Source organism: Dunckerocampus dactyliophorus, chromosome 15 (assembly GCF_027744805.1).
Source record: "Dunckerocampus dactyliophorus isolate RoL2022-P2 chromosome 15, RoL_Ddac_1.1, whole genome shotgun sequence".
In the NCBI taxonomy this organism is placed as follows: domain Eukaryota; kingdom Metazoa; phylum Chordata; class Actinopteri; order Syngnathiformes; family Syngnathidae; genus Dunckerocampus; species Dunckerocampus dactyliophorus.
The window spans coordinates 16,783,000-16,802,269 of record NC_072833.1 but is presented as its reverse complement, the minus strand read 5'-3'; the positions used below and the strand labels follow the sequence as shown (position 1 = coordinate 16,802,269).

The window sequence follows — 19,270 nt, the reverse complement described above, 5'->3', positions numbered from 1 at the left end:
GTCGATATGACAGGAGCGCTCTGCTGTTACGGACCGAGTGCGGGGGAAAAAAAAAAAAACGCTGGTCACAAATCTTCTATATGACAAGATTTCTCTGCTGTTTTTAAAGGACATACTGCAAAAAAACCAAACAAACAATGACTTGTCAAAGATCTTCTATATCAGTGGTCCCCAACCCCCGGGCCGCGGGTCATTTGGTACCGGGCCGCACAAAAGGAAAAAATAATTTCCATTATTTCTTTTTTTTTATGTTTTATTTTGAAAAGTGGCCGGATTCTCTCTGTTACATCCGTCTCACTTGACACATGTCCATTGTGCGTGTGCCGCACAGATAGTCTACTACTGTATTTTTACCATTTTTCTTTCACCTCGTATTTGGTGTCAAATGCTGATACTATGTGGGAATGCATAAAGGTAAGTTTTGATGACTTATTGAGTGCTAATGTGCACATTTGTCTCAAGATAATTCATGCTAGCGCACTGCCTTTTACCACACACGTCAGACAGCCATGTAATAATCCCTCTGGAAAAACTCCAGGCTTGAACTGGTGGATGGTGGGTCGGCATTCATTTTGTGCTTTTAATTTGATGTTATTCATGACTTAGTTGTACACAATACATAATAAATGGACCACTGCTCTAAATGACGAGGGCTTTCTAGGTTCTTCTGCAGTAGGTGCTTAAAAACAGCAGAGTGCACCTCCTGTCTCTCAAAGGATCTTTGACTAGCTTATTTTTTGCAGTACAACCTTAAAATCAGCAGTCAACTGTTCTCTATATCACAGTAACGCTCTGTCTTTCAAGATTTACTAAAAAAAGAATGCAAGCCAAACATCCGTATGTGACAGGAGCGCTCTGCTGTTTTTAGGGACCTACTGCAAAGAAGGTCAAAGATCCTCTATGCATTTCCTACAGCATATTCAATGATTCCATATGTCTAAGTAGAAATGACTGGTTTCATTACACAACGATAAGAACTATCGTAACAGGGGGACACGTCAGAACTGTCCACCCCATGTGTCCCACTTTCTCTTTGGGCACTTTTACAGAAGCTGATGTGTAACGACTTTGCATTATGCATGAGAACGTGTCCTCCACCTTCATTACGGAAAATACCCATCACCACGTTTCCTGTGCCTAATTAGAGTGCTTGTGGGAGGGTGGGGGGGGGCATACACGTTTTCACACCTTTGCTGTAGTAAATACAATGACTAGGCGTCCTATTACTTTTGTCCACATCATCCTATTGATTTCGGCCATTTATTAGCTGTTATTTATTAGCAATAGCGCTCAGGCTAAACACCCTCACCCGTCCCCCTGCCGTCTCCCCGGGACACACCAGCAAAAAAGGTCAATCAAATCACCATGCTAGTTGAGGAAAATAGCCAAAAGGCTAATCGGGCCGCTTTCTTGTTGTCTCTTCAAACTAATGTCACACTACTTGCAACCAAGATGTACCACCCCCCCCCCAACACACACACACACACACACACACACACACACACACACACACACACACACACAGCTTCATTATGTTTTTGTTGTTTTTACCAACTAAAATGATGGGAGGGGCTGAGTTGGCTGAATCAGTCCAGGTTTGAGGCAGGGGTGGGGAGATGCTTCTCTAAGCCCCGCCCACATTATATATATATACACGTATATCACATAATGAATCCCAAAATATATAACTGAATACATTTAAGTGTATGAAAAGCAATTTATTTGACATTATTATTATTACTGTGATTTGTGGGGGGGAGGGGGGGGGGGGTTTCGTCTTATATTTGGGGTCAACTGGTGTTTATAATATGTCTTGACAAATGACAGGTCGTCTTTCATTCAAGGGCATTTAGGGTTTTACCATATTGGCCAGAATACAAGATGTTTTTTCCCTAAACATTTTTTTGGTTGTCTTATATTTGTGGTCGAGTTATTTTTACATGAAAACCAAGCAGTAGGCGGTGCCAAACATACCCCCCCTGGGTCTTGAAAACGAGGGGTGGTCTTATATTCAGGGTGTAGAGGTTTATACAAGCAAACCAACAGGTGTCACTAAACATCTCGTTTTCCAGAAATTGGTATAGAATAGAATATATTTGGGTCAATACAGTTGATGTACTATAAGCATTTATGGGTTCAGTGTTTTTTGGGGACTTTTTTTTTTTTTTTTTTTAAGTTGCTCCGCGGTTTTACTGTATTGACCGGAATATATGTCCTTTTTCCACCTACAGAAAGGTCTGAAAACTACTTATTTTCAGGCCATTAAGGTCATTTCTGACGTTTCCATTTTGTCTTTAGGCGTGGCTACTTCTTTTGAAGCCTTGGGAGCAAACCTGGCCTTGGAAAAAGGTTACAGAAAGACTAAAAATGAGTAACGAGGCTTCCAAAAGTGGTCTAAAAAAGTTGTTCTAAGCTTTTATCAGCCATCTGTGACTGTCTAGCCAGCCGCTTAATTCTAAAACGATCTTTCTTGTCAATATTTTGCACGGAAAGCCTGTCAGCTTGTTTGATTTTCTTTAAGACGTCTGGAATACTGATAACGTCTGAGCAAAGCGATGATAACGACACAGCTGCGTTACGCATACTCATTCTAATTATAAAATATGGCTTTTGATTGTCCGGACTAATTAGGCAGCCGAGGTGTGCGCTCCTCCAAACTGCTTACGATGCACCTCCGCTATATTTAATGAGACTGCCGCCGCGGTCGGGATTAAAGCGGCAGCGAGCTTTAGAGTGGCCGCACTAATTAGACGGGCTTTTCCTTGACATGCATATGAGATCCATGCAGAAATCGCACCATAAAACAGACATTTTTACTATTGCTTAGCCTATGAGAAGTTGATGAGCCCCAGAAGTTGCAGCTGCAAGAGACACATGCAGAAGCAGCACCACAAAATAGTCAATTTTACTTTGTTAACCCTATGAGAAGTTGTTGAGCCCCAAAAGGGTGTGGCAGCATGAGATCCATGCAGAAGTAGCACCACAAAATAGTCAATTTTACTTTGTTAACCCTATGAGAAGTTGTGAGCCCCAAAAGGGTGTGGCAGCATGAGATCCATGCAGAAGTAGCACCACAAAACAGCTGATATGACTTTGTTTACCCTCTGAGAAGTTGATGAGGCCCAGAAAGTGCAGCAGCTTGATGGAGGCGAATACCAGCACCACGATGCCCACCGTCTGCAGACCCTCCGTCTCCCAGATGGCACTCAGCATTGCACCGCCCTCGACCCACTCGCCGCCCCCGTACCCGGACCCCAAGTCAGAGCCAGAGCCGCCCCCTTCATCCTCGCCAGCGCTCCAGTTGCCCTGTGCCCACTCCAGTGCTAAGCCGGGCCGGGCACACAAGCCGGTCGCCCCTTGGCACCTGCCTCCTGACCTCCTGCCGCTGCCTAAATCTAGGCTGAGGTGCCCTGACCTTAAGTGTTGTAAGGTCATGAACGGTCTATCGGGTCACATGGCATCAACGTGGACTACGTCCACACCGTGCTGAATGACAACAATGAGGATGCAGCGGAAGCAAAGTCCTCTCTCACACTTCTCTTCTTGCTCTTTAGGGAGCAAGGGGAGGAAATGTGAGACGGAGAGAGAGAGGGACGGAGGAGAGAGAGAGAGGAACAAGATGAGCATATCGCCATCTAGTGGCTGTATGCATCTATGCAGGGGTGGGCAGCCTTCGGACCTACAGTCGTCCCACGATTTATGAAACATTAATGAATTCATAGAAGGTAGCTGTTTTGGGAGTTATTATTATGCCTATCATTGCCCATTATTAGTCCAAAAATATTGAAAGATAAGTTCTATGTAGTATTGTGGTCACTAGGCATCAGTACTTTTACATTGATGAGACATGACGTTGTATTACATGACCTTCAGACTGCATGGAGTCAGCCATGGCATGTCTGACATGATAGAGTGGACTTTATATTTAGGATAAATTAACTGGAGGCTAACTAGTTAGCTTGGTAGCTTGCTATGCTAGCGGCAGCCGTCTTTTATGTCCCTGCAGTGATCCTGTAGCCTGTGCAATGTGGCATAAAAAAAAATAAGTATAATAGGGGTGTAAAGGTGACTATAGGGGTGTTATTTTGTGTCTAATAATGGTTAAAAAAAACTGTATCTAGAAAGTCAAACAGGTTTTCTTTGCTCTAATTATGAAAATATTCATTTTATTAATAATGAATCCTACTTCCCGCATGCCGTGGTCGGGTCTGGACCCAATTAACCGCGATAAACGAGGGACGACTGCGCTTCAAAAATGGCATTCAAAGATCCTTGATATGATGGGAGCACTGTCTGTTTTTTTTTTTTAATGCAAAAACATGAGTCAAAAATCCTCAAAGCGACAGGAGCTCTGCGCTGGTTTTAGAAACAATCTACATTTTCATTACGGTGGGCTTAATTAATATGGTTGCTGTGTAAAAACAGAAGAGTCATCAATCAAAGTTGTGGACAGGCGATGAAAAGATTGTTTATCATCATCAGAAGATGAGGACGGTGATACAATTAGGTGACACCTGCAGCGCTGAAAGGGGGGAGGGTTAGTGTAATTACGAGGTGCAAAACGGGGGCAATCAAGCGCGTAGCGCTAGTTAACCTTATGGCAATTTCCCATCCATAATGCATTTATTGTTGCACATCATCTTGAGGCGCGGTTGTCTAATGCAAGTTCATAGCAGTGGCAGAAGAAGTAGAAGCGCTCTTTCATGCCGATTGATACCAACATCTCATCAGTTGGCACATAGGAGCTGCACCTTTATCCTGATTTGCACCAGACTTTCATATGTTCTGACACTGGATTTGCATTTTTAGCCAGATTTCCACCAAACTTAAGTCGGCACATGGGATCTACATCTTTAACCAGATTTGCACCGAGATTAAATGGGTTATCACACTAGATCTGCACCTTTATCCACCAAAATGAAGTTGTCACGTGGGGACGTGCACTAGATTTGAACCGAAATTAAAATGGGTTGGCCCCCCTTTAACCAGATTTGCATCAAATTTCACAAGGTGGCACATTGGAGCGACACCTTTATCCACCAAAATGAAGTTGTCACGTGGGGACCTGCACCAGATTTGAACTGAAACTAAGATGGGTTGGCCCCCCCTTAACCCGATTTGCATCAAATTTCACAAGCTGGCACATTGGAGTGGCACCTTTATCCACCAAAATGAAGTTGTCACGTGGGGACCTGCACCAGATTTGAACTGAAACTAAAATGGGTAGGCCCCCCTTAACCAGATTTGCATCAAATTTCACAAGGTGGCACATTGGAGCGGCACCTTTATCCAGATATGCACCAAAATCGAATAAGTTGTCGCACTGGATCTTTATCTGGGACAAGTGTCTTCATCCGTGACTACGCATGCCAGCCTCCTGTGTGCAGCAGTGCCGCCCGTTTCCAATAAATTAAAAAGTGAGGCGAAAAAAACCGTCACAAAGCGGACAAAGCCGAGAGGACCCGCATGGAGCAGCTGATAACATTGACCAGCTTGTGTCTCGGCCTTGACAACATGACAAGGAATGGAGGGAAAAAAAGGCTTTGTAAAGAGTCAGGCCTGATTTACGCCAGACTGACAGTCACGTTGAACTGTGAGCGTAAAGGCCAGCGAGTAATACAGGACATAAAATGAGGGGAGACATTAAATAGGAGGGAGAGCCCAGGACGGCTGGAGCCACTGTCCACTGGATGACGTACAAGCAGCAGCCAGAGGAAATCAATAGAGACATCATTTATGAACAAAAAGATTAGCTTCATCAAACTTGACAGCTCACACAGCCACAATTCAACTTTCCCCTGCTTGTCTTACCATCATACCCGTCTTCCAGCAGCCCAAACTGCTCCAGAACCTTCACAAAGAGCACCACCACCACCAGCACGGCAATCATCTCCAGACCCTCCAAGTTCATGTCGATGCAGAGCGCCGCACGTCCCCAGGGTCATTAAACGCCTCACAAGAGTGTGCGCTTGATGGGCATGAAGCCGCGAGGGAGGGAGTGAAGAGGAGGAGGAGGTGGTGCTCTTAAGTTGAACTGATTTGTTAGCTCGCCGTCCTTATTGCCAATCATAAAATGGGAGAAAATATCGAAAATAATATTTTAAATTGAGGGGAAAAAATAGTATAAATTGTTGTAATTGTTGTTAGATGTAGCTGTACTTAATAGGCCGCAAAACTCCAAGCACATTTTAAAAACGATACATAAAAAAAAGAGCCACGTAGCAAAATTTAGGAGGCAGCTGAGATGATGAAAAATAAAACATTATAAAATAAAATTCATATGTTTTGCGCAAAATGTTCTATAATATTTTGACAAAATTCTGGAAAATGCTCCAGTTATAATTAACAGTTAAAGTTAATCTAATTAAAAATGGGAAAAATGTCTAAAATTCTTCCATAAAAAAAAAGTGGCAATAAACTGGTAAAATGTCTAAAATTATTGTGTACTATTTTGACAAAATTCTGGAAAAAAAGTTGTAGTTATAATTAAATATAGTTACTCAAAGGATGCACAGGTTGTAAAACGTCAAAAAACAGAAAAAAGACAATATAGAATTGGAATATAAAAATCAGAAAATATTCTCTAAAAATGTGGAGGAAAAAAAAAAAAAAAGTACTAAAAAGTTTGAAAAAGTAGCAAAAAATAAATAAAAATACCAACAAATATTCTGGAACATTTTGGAAAAGACAGTTCAAGCCATGGGCCAATAGTGACCCAAATTAGTCAATGTATTCTTCTAAGAAAAATCATACAAAATTGTGTGTTTGTGTGGCTCTAAGTATCTAAAAATAAACAATAAAGTGTGTAATAACGTTTGGAAACTGAAACTACAAATAGTTAAAAGTTAATCAACTACACTTAAAAAAAAAAAAAGAACACTGGATGCATTCAATTGGGTTTTGACTTTTTTTTTTCTCCCCCAAAATGGCTGCCAACATTAGTCGTCTTTGTCCCGCATGAACGCCACTGTGTGCTATTTTCTAATCACCTCAGGACATCGCACGAGGCGCAATCAAGGGGCCGTGGCTAACGCTTATTAAATGTGCCAAGATCATCAGCACACAGTATGCCGTATCAATCAGCATGTGATTATTGGTGATGAGGATAATTGCTAGAGTTGGGCGCACGGTGACACCTGCGCCGTGTATTGTTACAAATATTAACAATGCAGGTATATTAGCAATCATGTTTTAATGCAATGCGAGTCGACACAAAATTAGGTACACCAGTGGCCTCCAAAGATGTTCCAAACGGAAGTATTTTAGCACTGTCAAGATTTCACAGGAATGAAAAAAATGATTCATTTAGGCTACTTGCTGAGTGCTAGCATGTCGTTAGCATTTGAGCTAGTTTACGCATGTGAAATTGCGTGTACAGTACAGTCGACCCCCGCAGTATCGCGATTTAATTATCGCTCCCTCGGTCTATCGCCGTTTTTCAAATACTAATTAACAAATCATCACCGTTTTGTGGTTGACTATGCTGTATTATTAGTCAAAAAATACAGTATTGAAAGACAAACTTGTGTCGTATTCTGGCCACTCTGCGTCAGTAATGTTCCATTACTGAGACGTGACATTAAAGTAACCGTCACATGCTAGCTGCATGGAGTCAGCCATGGCATATGTTCAACATGATAGAGTGAGAAGAAGTTCTCCTCCCATTGCGGTTGGAAGTTGGAAGTTTGGGGCTTCTTGGTCCTTCTTCCCTACTCGGGTTTAAACCCTTTAAGTTTAGAATACAGTGAATACATTGGAGGCTAACTAGTTAGCTCGCTAGCTTGCCTATGCTCTGGCTACAAAAATGTTCCATTTATTAATATTAAATCCTTCATGGAAATTTCACTTTTCGCAGTCAGGTATGGAATCATTTAGCCTCGATAAAGGAGGAATGAGTACATTTACATAGCATGTTGTTTTTACACTTGGCACTTTCTGCACTTTTGGTTATGTGATATCTTGCTACCTTCTCGCATGCTAAACAGTTAGTATTGTAGCAAGTTTCCACATGTCAAAGTGCACGCATTTACGTGGAGCGCTTTTTAGCTTTGGCACGTTCGGTGGTAAATTTTTGCTAGCTGCTAGCATGCTAACTGTTAGCATTTTAGCAACCTCCTCATGTGACATGGCACGTGTCTACATATTTCCACATTTCTTAACTGATCGCAAACCATTTAAACATCAAAATGTTCAGCTCATTGTTCCACTTTCCAGAATTCCCCACTATTTCCATAATTCCACATTTTCCATGACCAATTCTGCTCCGATTCCAAACATTCCAGCCATTAAAAAAAAAAAAAACCCTTCAGCTCTACAGCATTCTCACACACTTCCTGCAGGAGTTGTCTTCTTTCGTTAAGCAGTGCTATGGGGTGTCTTTGACTCTGCTGCCATCCAGTGGACAAAGACAAAACCGCAGACCTTTTATTAATACATAAGAAATAACAAGAAAGTCTGCATTATTTGCATAAGAAATGGAGAACTTAAAATGTTTTTTTTTGTTGTGACAAACTCCCCGAAACCTTTTGCCTGAAGCTGAAATACATTTATAGTACTACACGTCAACAATGTCTTACAATCTGATCATGAACAGACACAGGAACAGGAACGACAATCCGTGTGTGGGGATTTATCACTTTAACATGATGGAGACTATCCAGACATTTCTTGTCACAAACGACTGACCAGTTGGTAGGAGCCTGACTAACCATCTCACTCCCACACAACAACAACAGTGCGTAACACACACACACACACACACACACAGACATGCGCACACACACACGCTACTGTGGGAGCACTCAGCAGCCTGATGTGAGAGCACCTAAGGGTGCTTGTTGGAGCGGTATCTGTTGTTATGCAAACCATGGGCGATGAATGGAAGGCTGCTTTTAATATGTTCAAAAAAGCAGCATAAAGTGGGAAGGAACACACCACAACATTGCTGATTTGTTGTTGTTTTAATTCTATAGAGAATACATGGTGGCTAGAGATCACCACCATGATGCACCCCCAAGAGTAAGTACCATAGAAGTCAGGCCAGGGGGCAGTGAGTGCAGATTTTGCATTTTTTTTTTTAATAATGACAGCATAAAATAACATTAAAATGTATAAAATAAAACATATTGTTTTATTAAATACTACTCATTCAATATGCCAGTGTTTCAAATGTTAATACACATTCTTTTAAAGTTTTTTTCTTCATACTGTGTGTGGAAATAAAAAAATATATATATTAAATTTTGTGTAAAAAAAAAAAGACAAAAATATTATATGTCTGTATAAAATATGTAAAGTAAATCCACAAATCCCCACAAAAATCCACTGGATTTATATGTATTTATATATTTGGGGGAAGTGGATAAAACATAATTAAAAAATATATTTATAAAATAATCTTGAGTAATAAGATGGCATAGCACAACAAAACAAAACATTCCTATTGACATACTGTATGTGGAAATTATTATTTACATATCAAATGTATATATATAATATAAATACTTGGTTTTATATATATATATTTATTAATGCTACACATAAAAAAAAATAGAAAATGGTATACATAATGTGGGTCCGCCCTTCTATCCTTTGTAGGTCTATGTGAGATGTGCTTACAGGAGCAACCGAGGCTGCCCCAAATAAAATACGACTTTAATTATCATCATCATCATCATCAGCAACATGGGGTTGGCTTCCGCTAGTGTCAGCATATTGAGGCAAGCTAACAACGTTACAACTTTTACACAAAGACAATTTCATGAGCTCCTGGTCCAGAAAGAGGAATCCAAAAGCCAAACATTTCACCATTGAAATAACTCATCATTGCAGTCTGGGTGGTGCTATGATATGCTGTGATGCATCCATTTGCTATTCACATGCCAGTTTCTATGACACAGTGCATAAAAAGGTATCTTATAAAGCCTCATGGGTGCCTACCTGTGGTTTTGCGTCTTTGTTTGGGCTGCAGAGAGAAGATGACCATTAAAGCTCCCATGATGCCCTCACTGTCTCGCTGCCACTGATATGGAAATCCACACACACAAACTCACACACACTTTTTGCCTCCCACGCTTTGCAGGGTGCCTCACATCAGAGGGAGTGAAAAAGAGAAAGAGAAAAGAAAACAAAACCCTGGATTTCCAGTATTGGATATGCCAGTGATATTGTGGTCCTAGTGTTGTGTTCAAGTGAGAGATCCAATTATAAAATGCAATAGATGTCTCCTCGTCTCCTCGTTGCTCATCCTGCAGACCCCTTGTGTGGGATTAAGGCCAAGGTCACAACTCCTGTCTTGCTCAATCTTGTTTTGAGGGGATAAAATAATAAAGACAGTAAAAATATACTTGCTGACAGCAAGACTGAGCAGAGAAGTGTCACATTATGTCCATGCAAACTTACAAATAATGGCAATAAGAGTGTATTCAGGAATATACAATTTGTCTCCTTGGTGACAATTGTTTGAATTATTTGCTTAAGAAGGAATATTCTTAAAAAAATACAAAAATTACAAGATGAATTTTACATATTAAAATTAATTAACATAATATAATAAATATAAAAAATAAATTCAGGAAAAAAAAGAAACTAATAGCATGCCAGTTTTAGTAGCGGAAGAACAGTACTTGAAAACGACCACTAGATGGAGGCAGAGTATTTGTGAACATGCAGTATTTGCCTCAGCAACACACAAAACAATAGTTTGAATTATTTGCTTAGTAACCGTAAGGAATATTCTTCAACATTGAAATTATAAATTATTAGAATTTCACAAAATGAATTACCAGGCATAGTGCACGTGTATTAAAGTAATTCATAGAATGATCTAAATATTGGTCTTAATAGCCAATTTTAAGGCATTAACACGTGTATTCGTAAAACAAGAGTAAATAACCAAACATGTTAACATTCTATAGTATATGGATATAAACATATATATATATATAGTATGTAGTATTTAGATCAATCTACTGGAGGACAATCTGTGTACTGCAGGGCTTTGGACCAAAGAACACGCAATTGTTTCATCCCAAGGGGAGATAGTTTCTTCTTTGTTTCAAAAATTGTGAAGACCAGTGTAGTGTCTTTAATGTATATTCTATTTATTTATTTAACAATTATTTTGGATTTTTGAATTAACTGTATTTATCAATTATTTATCACGCAAGCCACACATTCTTACAGTCTCTCCTGAAATGTCTTACACAGGAAGTGAAGAAATGATCAGTAAATCCTGAGGCATGGAGAAAGGATGAAATAAGCTCTGCTTCTTCCGACTCCTTTTCGGTCATGTTGAATTGTCAAAATAAAATAATTCAGTGTTCCTTAATATAACCTCATCTGCAATTCTGAAACCATTAGCATTTTTGGAAGAAAAACTGTACAACAAAAATGAAATGTGATAAGAGTTCTGACTTGCCTTTTTTTTGTGCACTCAAGTTATTTTCCTTTTCTCAACTGATGGCTCTTGAAAGATATTAAACTGGAGGCTCGAGGGCCAAACCTTGCCCGTGAATGACATCAGACTGGTCCGCAAATTCACTTCAAAACTTGACTATATTTTTGTAGCGGATTCCTAAAAACAGCGCTTGACAGCTTGAGGATCTTTGGCAAGCTTTTTTGCAGTCGGCCCTGAAAACCAGCAGAGTGCTCCTGTCATAGTATAGATTCAAGATTCAAGATTCAAGAGTTTTATTGTCATGTGCATGGTAAAACAGCAGTTATACCATGCAATGAAAATCTTATTCTGTTCATACTCCCAAGAAAAGAAAGGAAACACGAGAAAGAATAAGAACATAGAAACATAAACACATAAACATATATACCAATAAATTAAGCAACAACAACAGAAGAGACATTAATACAAGCAAATAATACAAATAAATAAATAAATAAATAAATAAATAAAGTGCTATGAGTGTGTGCGTGTGTTGCGTGCGGCGTGTGCGAGTGCTTCGTTGAGAAGCCTGATGGCCTGTGGGTAAAAGCTGTTTGCCAGCCTTGTGGTCCTGGACTTCAAACTCCTGTAGCGTCTGCCTGACGGTAGGAGTGTGAATAATGAGTGTTGTGGATGTGTGCTGTCCTTGATGAGGTTGTGTGTTCTTCGTAGGACTCTAGATTTATAAATGTCTTGCAGTGAGGGGAGGGCTGCCCCAACAATGTTCTGTGAGGTCTTGATCACCCGCTGGAGTGCCTTCCTATCACGTGTTGTACAGTTACCGTACCAAACAGTGATGGAGGCGGTAAGGACACTTTCGATAGTGCATCTGTAGAAGCAACTCAGGATTGTGGTGGACATGCCAAATTTCCTCAGTCTTCTCAGGAAGTACAGTCTCCTTTGGGACTTCTTCAGAATTTGTTGGGTGTTGTGAGACCAGGTGAGGTCCTCGCTGATGTGTGTGCCAAGGAACTTGAAGGTTTTCACCCTCTCCACCTCAGTCTCATCAATAAACAGGGGTCTATGCGGCTCCTTTTCCCTTGTTCTTGGGTCAATGATCATCTCTTTAGTCTTATCTGTATTGAGAAGGAGATTGTTATCACGACACCAAGCTATGAGGTCCGCCACCTCTCTTCTGTATGATGTTTCAACACCACCAGTGATCAGTCCGATGACTGTAGTGTCATCCGCAAATTTAATGATGCTGGTGTTGTTCTGGGAGGCCACGCAATCGTAGGTGAAGAGCGTGTAGAGGAGTGGACTCAGCACACACCCCTGTGGGGTCCCAGTGCTCACAATTCTTGAGCTGGATGTGCAGTTGTGGACTCTGACTGACTGGGGTCTGCCTGTGAGAAAGTTAAACACCCAGTTACAGAGGGAGGGAGACAGGCCAAGTGTGAGGAGCTTATTTGTGAGTTTGTGGGGGCAGACTGTATTAAAAGCAGAGCTATAGTCTATAAATAGCATTCTGACGTATGTGTCCTGGCCCTGTAGGTGAGAAAGGGCTGTGTGGATGGCAGTGTTGACTGCATCATCCGTGGACCGGTTCTGGCGATATGCAAACTGTAGAGGGTCCACAGTTGCCGCCGGGATGCTCTTTTTGATGTGGGTCATGACTATTCTTTCAAAGCACTTCATAACAATAGGAGTGAGTGCTATAGGGCGATAGTCATTCAAGCAGGTCACGTTGCTCTTCTTGGGTACGGGCACTATGGTGGTGGACTTAAAGCAGGTCGGTACAGATGCTTGTGCAAGCGACAGGTTAAATATGTCAGCAAGCACATCAGCTAGCTCTGATGAGCAAACCCGAAGTGCACGTCCTGAGATGTTGTCTGGCCCTGCTGCTTTTCGTGGGTTTGTTTTGTTTAGAACCCTGCGCACATCAGCTGATGTCACCATGAGAGGTGAGTCCTGTGTGCTCCCCAGGTTCAGCCACCCTCTCTGCTCATCAGGAGTTTGGGTGTCAAAGCGGGCATAGAACTCGTTCAGCTCATCTGGAAGTGTGGTATGGCTGGACGTGGCTATGCTACTCTGCTGTCGATAGTCTGTTATGTGCTGGAGCCCCGCCCACATGCGCCGAGGGTCTGAGGTGGAATAGTAGCCCTCCAGCTTCTGTCTGTACTGTCTTTTGGCCTCCCGTATGGACCTCCTCAGGTCATATCTGGCCTTTTTGTAGTCATCAGCGGTGCCCATGACAAATGCAGTCGAACGAGCACGTAGCTTAGCCCTTACATCACAGTTCATCCACTGTTTTTGGTTAGGGTATTTTCTGTAATACTTGGTGGTGGTAACAGTCTCTATGCATGTGCTAATGTAGCCAGTAACAGCAGAAGCATATTCATCCAAATCAACAGTACAATCTTCCCTCCCCGCTGCAGTTTTAAACACATCCCAGTTTGTGCAGCCAAAGCAGTCCTGAAGTACTTGATCAGTTTCTTCATTCCACACTTTAACTGCTGTACGTACAGGGGGAGCTTTTTTAAGAAGTTGTCTGTATGTTGGATAAAGGAATATAGAGATGTGGTCAGCCTTACCAAAGTGGGGTCTTGGAACAGCCTTCAAAGCACCTTTCATGTTGCAGTAGACTTGGTCCAGGATGTTATTTTCCCTTGTGGGAAAGCTCACATGCTGGTAATATTTGGGGAGGACAGTCCTGAGGTTACAGTGGTTGAAATCGCCAGATATAATAAATACAGCGTCTGGGTGTTTGGTCTCGTGTTTATCAATGATGTCATGCAGGAGGCCTAGTGCATTAGCAGTGTTAGCTCGTGGTGGGATGTAAACAGCAGTTAAATACACAGCGCTAAACTCACGAGGCAAATAAAAAGGTCTGCATTTCACTATCAGCAGCTCAATGTCCTGCGAGCAGTGCTTTTCCATCGTCTGTACGTCTGTGCACCACCGTTTGTTTACGTAAACACAGACACCGCCACCTCTGTGTTTACCAGACGCTAAAGTCCGATCTCCCCGGTAAGCAGCAAATGATTCCAACTGGATCGCCGAGTCCGGTATATCCTCCGTCAGCCAGGTTTCTGTGAAGGTGAGGACACAGCATTCCCTGATCTCACGTTGAGCTGTAATCCTTGCTCGTAGTTCGTCCATCTTGTTTTCAAGAGAGCGGACGTTGGCTAGCAGCAGGCTTGGTAGCGGTGGCCTCGTCGCTCTAGCTTTTAGCCTAGCATGCAGGCCGGCTCGCTTGCCTCGTTTACGCCTCGGATGCTTTGCTCGCCGGGTATTCAGCTCACCAGGCCCGCAGGCTGCTGCGTTCTCTCGGCGCAGAAGAAAGGCAAAGTCTGAGAGGCTAAATGAAAGTTCGTGGTGAACCCTGCCGATGTTCAAAAGTGTCTCTCTGTTGTAATGTACTGCGTGAGTGTGTTGAATGTCCAAAATGAACAATAAAATAGCAAAAAATAGAAAAACACGGGAGAGTGTCACAGAGACGTCTGCCACGGAGGGCGCCATCTTTGATCTATAGATAGTATAGATAGTATAGTATAGTATAGTATAGTATAGTGTCGTATAAAGAATAGTATAGTATTGACTTCCAGACAAGTGCATGTCAATAACTCATGCCGAAGTCGTGTCTGAGGGCGAGGGCTTTGCCAGCATTGCCACCCAGGAGACCATCTCTTTTTCAGTGGCTGTAAAGTCCTGAAGCTCGGTGGTGAAATATTGGACATTCTAGAGACGGGACAGCACAGAATTCCAATGTGAGCAATAACAGTTCAGACTGTGAATTTGGCCCATTTCTGTCACGGGACTAAATGAAATTCATCGATTGGCTTCATGACGCCATGGCTTTTTTTTTTTTTTTTTTTCTTAATGGTGCTTTCTGTGCTGGAGCACAGGAAGCAGACGTTAACTCTTTCCACATTCCACATTATCAAAGATGGCGCCCTCCGTGGCAGACGTCTCTGTGACACTCTCCCGTGTTTTTCTATTTTTTGCTATTTTATTGTTCATTTTGGACATTCAACACACTCACGCAGTACATTACAACAGAGAGACACTTTTGAACATCGGCAGGGTTCACCACGAACTTTCATTTAGCCTTGGTACGGTAACTGTACAACACGTGATAGGAAGGCACTCCAGCGGGTGATCAAGACCTCACAGAACATTGTTGGGGCAGTCCTCCCCTCACTGCAAGACATTTATAAATCTAGAGTCCTACGAAGAACACACAACCTCATCAAGGACAGCACACATCCACAACACTCATTATTCACACTCCTACCGTCAGGCAGACGCTACAGGAGTTTGAAGTCCAGGACCACAAGGCTGGCAAACAGCTTTTACCCACAGGCCATCAGGCTTCTCAACCAAGCACTCACACATGCTGCAAGCAACACATGCACACACTCATAGCACTTTATTTATTTATTTATTTATTTGTATTATTTGCTTGTATTAATGTCTCTTCTGTTGTTGTTGCTTAATTTATTGGTATATATGTTTATGTTTCTTATGTTCTTATTCTTTCTTGTGTTTTCTTTCTTTTCTTGGGAGAATGAACAGAATAAGATTTTCATTGCATGGTATAACTGCTGTTTTACCATGCACATGACAATAAAACTCTTGAATCTTGAATCTTGAATTCTGACCTTCGCAATGGAAGACAGAGAAACCAATTAAGCAAATACTTCATCTGAAAAGATGAACAGTTCCTTTGTGTTTGTGCATCGCCTCGGGAAATGTGACTGCATTTCCGTTGCCTGCATTACCTCTTGATGTCAATGATCTTTGACAACATTAACGGTGCCTCATACCATTTGTGGTGGTCTGATGTTGCTTTAGAGCAGGGGTCTCAAACATTGAAACCCACACGAGATGGTAAAAGGCACTTTAACATGCTTAATTAAAGGAAGAGGGTATTTAATTGGCTAAGCAGTAGCCAGCACGTTTGTCTCACAGTGAAATGAACGGGGGGGGGGGGGGGGGGGGGGGGGTCACTAGACAGAACACTAACTTCAATCGTGGTATCAACTAGGCATGACATTCTGACAGTATGATAACCCAGGTCAAAAATACCATGGTTTCACGGTATTATCATTACAGCTCAAAAAGCAATTTTGAAATTTCTATATTGAAAATTTAAACTAAAGACATGAATAACATCAAATTAAAAGCACAAAATGAATGCTGACCCACCATCCACCAGTTCAAGTTCCCGCCAAGTTTTTGGCTAATTCATGCGCTAGCATGAATTAACTTGAGACAAATGTGCACATTAGCACTCAATAAGTCATCAAAACTTACCTTTATGCATTCCCACATAGTATCAGCAATTGACACCAAATATGAGGTGAAAGAAAAATGGTAAAAATACAGAATTAGTCTCTGTGCGGCGAGAGGTAAAGTTAGCACACGCACAATGGACATGCGTCAAGTGAGACGGATGTAACAGAGAGAATCCGGCCACTTTTCAAAATAAAACAGCAAAAAAAAAAAGAAATAATGGAATTTTTTTCTTTCTCTGCGGCCCGGTACCAAATGATCCACCCCGGGCTGTAATAGAACACTATGAAAGGGGAACATATTTATTTTAAATAAATAACTCCATTTTTAAATAAATATATCCATAAATTACTGTGGCTAATCCTGCAACTCAAGTCAGCACAATAAATATATATTAAAAAAAAATGTAAAATGCAAATACATGCAATCACAACATAAGTAATAAAAACAACTCGTAATGTTGGGTTATTATTTCATGGGGTGAACGTGCAGGTCACAATTTTCCACGAACGTCCGTTTTCGGGTCATGTGGTTGTTGCTTGTTGTTCAGTGGAGGATAAACGGTTTATACCACTTATCCTCGACTCCTGTCTCGTTCTGAATCACATCTCCACATTTGGTGACTGACGACTTGAGTAATACATCGACTGACAACATCACCGCCATACCGGCGCTGCTCAATGCTAACAAGGCAGCCAACCCACACCCGTGGTTCCAACACATAAAAGCCCAGTTCGAGGAATTATTTAATAAAAATAATAATTCCACGTAATGGCCACGCTGGACCGCCACTTTCTCTCATGAAGATGGACAATTTTAGTGGTTTTGAAGCTGTCTTTTTCATACCGTGGTGTTAGATGCAGTTACATATAGGTCTCTCTTGGACATGTTAGCTAGCATGACCAGAGCAAACTCGTCTGTTTGCTGTATCTTTACCACTTGCTTGACCTTCATCTTATCCTTTATCACAGCCTTTGGCACACTTAGGATCCACCTGCTTCAACCAGCTAAGACCACTGGGTCGCACAAAAACATACCTAAAGGGGGGCTAAGCTAGGTAAAAGGAGATCTGACCCGAAGTACTTCGGACTTGAGAGCGTAGAAGACGAGTCCCGCAGCTGTGTATCATTCTTCCTGGTACATTAAACTGTCCAAATTGAGCTAATTCCAAGACTTATTTAGAAGTTTTATTTGGACTTATTTGGAAGCATTAAAGATAGCAAACCAAAAGCGACAAAAACTTTCAGTTGGTCCTTTGAGCCGGATATTGCGCTTCCTGCTCAATCTGCCTTTCGATCCTGGACACTTCCAGCAATCTAAGTGGACCCAAATAAGAAGGTAAGCAGAAAGAACTCATTTCTGGCGGTCCCCTTGTGGGGCAGATTGCTGGAATTGACGAGAAAAGAAAGCCAAAAACTTTTGTAACAAATTTTGCCTTATTTAATTGCAAAAATTACAGTTGGGAGTACCAGTAAGAATGATTTTGCCCCAATTGTCAAATGTTCCGTCATAAGTGGCCTTTTCGGACGAGGATCCTGCCGTCCCATTTATATGTTTGAGTTTTGCACAACTTGGTAAAGAAAGCCGCTTAAAAAGGTGTATACACACACACCACCGAGAGTATACTACTCTTGGTCGGGAAAGCCTTACCGGTGTACACGTACTTACCGAGTGTGTGTCTGTTTTGTTTGAGTTTTTGAGGCAAGGAATCCCCGCTGGGGCCCACGCACCGTCACTAAAACTCTGTTCTGTGTGTCTGTGTTACCGTTTGTGTCGTGTCTTGTTTGAGTTTTTCTGAAAATGTAGTCCTGTGCGTTTGTGAGACTGTCCGTGTGTTGCTGTAAAACGGCAGAGACGATTTGGAAGTCTCATTTTAAAACAAGTAAGCTGTGGAAGTGAGATCCAAAAGGCGCTGAGAAAAGTTCTTGAAGGACAGCCTGTTTCACTGCGGGAAAGATATGCTGAGAAATGTAATGGTTGGCTTAAACAAGTGCAAAATTTGGGAGGAATAGGGACATTAGAGGGTTCTTTGCCAAGTAGGTGAGATAAAAAGGCAGGGAAACTTGCCAAAATTAAGAAAAAGAGCCAATTGGACACCATTCATGATCTGTTAAAATTCTACAATTCCATTTTCCTAAATATCCCTCAGGAGGAGAATAAAAAAACACGCTCTTCCAAATGTGTGTGTGACCGTTGAAGCCACATCCAAGCCTGCAGCAGTGACAGCAGAGAGAGCGGAACAAAAGGAAGCAACTGTTTGTGATTATGACTTACCTGCTCTACGGCCTTGAACCTACAGTATGTCAGTGAGTGAGTCACACACAGCATGTTATCAACAATCCAAACATACCTTGAAATCGGTAACTGGCCAACAAAAAAATGACAACACAACATGTAACAGGTAAGTGAACACACATAGGACACTACTACTGCTACTATGGGGAATAATAGACAACAACTATGTTAACTTTTTACAAAACAAATGTTGCAAGGTAATGCCGGTAAGCCAGAACTGAAGCACTGTCCGGCGACAGGAATGATGCTGGCTCCCAGCATGCCTTGCGGCACCTTTTTGTACATTGTTGCTCAAAGTAC

At 41.7% G+C, this 19,270-nt stretch overlaps 1 protein-coding gene across 6 annotated transcripts in view; it reads right to left on the bottom strand.

Annotated features, from left to right (window-relative positions):
* kcnip4a (potassium voltage-gated channel interacting protein 4a) overlaps positions 1–19,270 on the bottom strand; it is a 77,214-nt gene that overhangs the window by 11,718 nt on the left and 46,226 nt on the right. The window contains exon 1 of one of the 6 annotated variants that reach the window (XM_054799814.1): positions 9,940–10,531. The exons of 3 other annotated variants lie outside the window; for them this stretch is intronic. In XM_054799814.1, the coding sequence (XP_054655789.1) occupies positions 9,940–9,997 (58 nt within the window). In that variant the 5' untranslated portion in view covers positions 9,998–10,531. Of the gene's footprint in view, positions 1–3,101; positions 6,273–9,939; positions 10,532–19,270 lie in introns of those variants that run through there. 2 more of the 6 variants (XM_054799809.1, XM_054799815.1) reach the window with 2 other exon arrangements.